Genomic DNA, 4,628 nt, shown 5'->3' with positions numbered 1-4,628 from the left:
AGATCTTTATTTATATGCACCGCATGTTGTCAGCAGTGGTGTTGCCTAGACTTAAGAAGGTCAAGAAAATGAACGGCACAAGAAATTCACTTGTTTGTTGTTAGGGTGGTTGAAGATGCATCCACGTTTCACGTGTTGTTTAAAGCAGGGTTGAAATTTGTGGCTCATCTTTCACTTTTAAGACAAAAAATCCCTCAAGGATTCAGTACTTCACTGTGGCACTACAATACAATACGGAAGATATGAAATGGTGAGATACAAAAACTCCATTAATACAGAAATATTGTACCAGAACTAAAGGAGAACCATGAAAACAGCATTAAATATGTCCACACTGATACTCCATGCGATTGTCAAGTCAGTCGACAGGAAGATTTCTAAAAGCTTTGAAGAAAAAGATTAACCTATTTCAAAGTTGAATAGTTACTAATTACTTTTACTCAATGTCTTTTCCTTTATTTATTGCTTAATTGGGATTTTGAATGTGATTTTTCCTGTTATAGTTTAGCCATCCATGATCCTATGTTGAATATGTTGAGTCTTTATTCCACCATACTTGTCTATGTTTCGGGCTGCTGTCTTTGCTGTTGAGTTTGTGGTTTATGCACTAATGCTTGATTGAAAAGTGTGTAGGTAAGCAAGAAATATCCTGCAGCTGAGAGTGACAAACGTGTGCGCGCGCGCCAGCACACACACACACACACACACACACACACACACACACACACACACACACACACAGAGTGAGACCTATATCTGCAACCCATGTTTTAAAAGTGAGTGAACCCCCCCCCCCCTCCCCCACATAGTCTATTGGGCAAAGCTCACCGTGAAAGAGCCTTTAAACGTTTCACTGGGGGCCAGTCTGGCTGAGGGATGTGTGTTTAGCTGGCTACTGTTGAATTGCATTTATTTAGTTTGTGGAGCTTAAACACCAGTAAAAATAATTTTTGTGAAAGTTGGTGTTCTTTCTAGAAACTAGCTAACTGGTTTAAAGGTATGTTAAAGATTTGAAATGGTAATTGAGGAAAAGTTTAGAAAGTGAGTGTTTTTTGTGTTGTAAAGGAGCACTCTGTTACTGAACTGATGGCTGTCGCTTTGGTGAGATGCTCCACTTAAATAAAGGGGAACCGTTTTCCCAGCATATATTAAACACTGAGCAGGCAAAGAATCTCACAAACAATGTGTTATAAAAAGGCAGCGTTATAAAGTAAAAATAACTTGGAAAATAAACAACTTATAAGATAAACTTATAAAGTAAAAATAAAAATAACTGCAACTTAGTTTTGTCAAAACTGTGTGTTTGTATATTTGCTGTTTTGTGGGGCTCTGTTAAGAATTCTGTTTTTGCCTGTTTTAAATAATTTAAAAGGGTGTGATTAATCATACATCTAAGTACAGTATGCATAAATGAGTCAATACATTTGGGGAAAATTTCTATTTAAATAAAAGTCATCTAAAAAGTTTGAAATACAATCATATTGTTAATTTTGTAATTTTTCACAGTTTTTACTTAATAATAGGAATTTTCTAAATGGAACATTTTAAAAGCCCTTTACTTAGTTTCCTGTGTTTACTGTGGTTTCATATTTATTTCAGAATTGCTTTTTTTTTTTTTCCTACGGTGGATGCTTTGCCTGTCAATTAAGATTAATAGCACTATGCTGTTCACCCATTGGCTAATCATTTGATTGGTTTTGCCTGATCAATCCGGCAGTAGCAGTGTTGTTGACTGGTTTTGCCTGAGTGTAGCAATAGCATGTGCTGTTGTTTGCATACTGACTTGGAAAGTACAGAGGGCTTCAGCAGTGTAACATTAGTGGCTGAAATTCGCTAGTTAATTGGACAGATAAAATATCTCTTAGCAACCCGACTCCAGGTGGTACTGTTAGCTGAAGATGAATTTCTGCAGTAGTTGCTACAGCAGACCTTGTTCAAACTTTGTGTGAGCAAAGAATGGGCAAGAAATAAAAACTGTTGAAACAAAAAGTCCATTTTGAAAAACTCCAGTAACTAAAAGTGATAGTTGCGTTCTTTTAAAGTAATAAATCCGCAGTATTTCACAATAATTAGAAAACTTAAAAATGCACTTGAGTCAGTTTTTTGATTCATGTATGACTTATACTTGCATACTAAACTCATATGATTTTTTTTTTTAAATGCTCTTGATTAATCTAAAGTTTGCACAAATGCCAGTCCATATTCGTTGGCTTGCTGTGATGTCCTGAGGTAATTAGATGCGTGTAGCTTGGGTGTCACGGCCAGCTTGCGGCCAAACTCGGCCACGGGTGAACAGCTGCAGCAGAAACTTGAACCTCTCCTGCCTCCGCTCATTCACAGCCGGCTCCACCCGCCCCTCCACCCATCCAGGCTCTACATGGTAAAGTCCAGCTCAGCTCATCTACTCCCTCTCCACACTGCTATCCCCCCCACCCCCGTTGCATTTGAATGCGAAAAGCCTCTTATGCGTGGGAGGGCCGGCGGGTAGTTGGTCATTAGGAAGCTGCATCTCTTCTAGCATGTGGATAATGCTAACTGGGCTGGAGTGAACTGGTGTGGGTGGTTTGTACTGGTTTGGGGTGGTGTGCGTATTCAGAGTTGCATGTGCAGGGAAGGAGTGCAGCTTAGCACACACCAAAGCTGTGTGTGTGTGTGTGTGTGTGTGTGTGTGTGTGTGTGTGTGTGTGTGTGTGTGTGTGTGCGCATGTTTCTCATTCCTCACAGTGGGTGTGGTGTTCAAGAGAGAACTAAAAACTGACAAACAGGAGGGAATAGCACATACATTCATTTATGAAATGATATATTGTAGTTTATTCTGGCATTTCCATCTATGTTAAATACCATCTTTGCATCTGCCAGGTCAGTTTTAAGAACCTTCAGATTCACCAATAACCGAATGGAATTATTCATTGTAGTGAAATCACAAACATGATACAAACATGCACTGCACACATTTGTTTGTTTAAGTTTTTTTTTTTTTAGTATTTATTTATTTGTTTGTTTTTATTTTAGAGCCTTTCTTAGTTTTCCTCACCTCTCATCTGTTTGGTTTCAAATCTGGTGCCCTTTCATGACACAAACAGCTCAATTGTAATCTGACAGTGTCTGTGTGTGAGGCATTAAGCTTGCCTGTCCATGCACTTCGCCTGGCTTTGAAAGGAGAGAAAGAGAAAGAGAGAGAGAGAGAGAGAGAGAGAGAGAGAGAGAGAAGGGAGGGGGGATGTATTGTTCTGAGGCAGGGAAAAATAGGGATATCAGTTCCACTCAGATAACCCCCCACAACCTCATTGGTCCACTGGCCACACCGTGACCCCAGGGGCCTGAACTCAGCAGTCATGTGACCATGCTGAAAGTGACCAGCAGGGCTGTGGTGGGAGGAGATCATCAGAGGCTTCTGGAGCTGAGTACAGAGAGCAGGGGCGCAAAAGACAAGAAGAGCCTCACACACACACACACACACACACACACACAGAGAGACACACACACGAGGCCCAAGACGCTCGTGAGAAGGATACATGTATAAATGAATGGCAGACAGACCGGAAGAGACATGAGATGGATTCATGGGAAGGTAAGGGGTCATGGAGTCTGGTGGGTAGACTGTGCTTGAAGGAAAGAACTGCTGGTTTGTTTGTTTGTTTGTTTGTTTGCCTTGAATGCTGACGTGTGTGAGAGCAGAACTGGTTGGCCAATGTGTGTGAGGGAGAGAACAGCTCACTACAGGTTTGGCTTTTTCTCCTCCGTACACTCGTTTGGTAGATTGGTGATACATCTGCATGCGTTTAGCTGAGCTGTGTGTTTGCTGAGAGTAAAGGTGAACTGTGTGCGGTGGGGACAGTAATACCATTAGCTGCTGATGTCAGTGCAAATAGCTTATTTTGCACTCATTTCAAAGTGGCCGAAGCCGTTGAATTCTTGGTGAGAGATTAGTTGTGTTAAAAATGTTACTAAAAATCCTTATTATCAGTGAAATATTCTTTAAACCTTTTAAACAGAAAGGTCTGTGTGTGTGTGTGTGTGTGTGTGTGTGTGTGTGTGTGTGTGTGTGTGTGTGTGTGTGTGTGTGTGTGTGTGTGTGTGTGTTGGCTTTAAGGCACCATAATTTCAGTTCTCTGTAGCAGCTTGTATACATTAGCCTTGGACAAAAATGTCTGATAACAGCAGTTGATTGAAATATGTCAGAAATAATGTCTGTATCAGACATCTGTATCAGATGGTGTTATGGGTCTGTTCTGTGTGTGTGTGTGTGTGTGTACGTACTGCGTGAGGTTAAGAGGAAAGACCCTGGTATCTTTGTACCTGAGATGCTAGTAAAAATACGGTCTGGAGATCTGGACACAGCCAGCGAGTCGAGAAGAGTACTGGCCATGGGTGTTACCTAACAGGCAGTTAAACAGAGGTATTGTAAATGGCTATCTCTGCAGTAATGAGGAACGTAGGTCTCACTGCCAGTTGTATTTAAAGCTGAGGACGTCCTTTATGTTGGTTTATGTGGAGGTGGTCTGTGTGCTGCTGTGGTATTAGTTTTTGTGATCACTCAAATGTCAGGTTAATGTGCCAGACATGAGTCATGAGGAAGACTGAGGAGGATTGTGAAGAGGTGAGTGTTTTGATGTATTATATGTGAA

General features: G+C 40.9%; 1 protein-coding gene across 2 annotated transcripts in view; it reads left to right on the top strand.

The window, feature by feature from the left end:
• The first annotated feature begins 3,405 nt into the window (after nt 1–3,405).
• The window catches only part of nr6a1a (nuclear receptor subfamily 6, group A, member 1a), a 19,924-nt gene continuing 18,701 nt past the window's right edge, over nt 3,406–4,628 (top strand). For both annotated transcript variants that reach the window (XM_035536316.1, XM_035536315.1), the window contains exon 1: nt 3,406–3,571. In XM_035536316.1, coding sequence (XP_035392209.1) covers nt 3,556–3,571 — 16 coding nt within the window. In that variant the 5' untranslated portion in view covers nt 3,406–3,555. The remainder of the gene's footprint in view (nt 3,572–4,628) is intronic.

This window comes from Electrophorus electricus, chromosome 18 (assembly GCF_013358815.1).
Source record: "Electrophorus electricus isolate fEleEle1 chromosome 18, fEleEle1.pri, whole genome shotgun sequence".
Taxonomy (NCBI): Eukaryota; Metazoa; Chordata; class Actinopteri; order Gymnotiformes; family Gymnotidae; genus Electrophorus; species Electrophorus electricus.
Note: the sequence above shows the minus strand (reverse complement) of the source record. Positions and strands in the feature narration are given on the sequence as shown.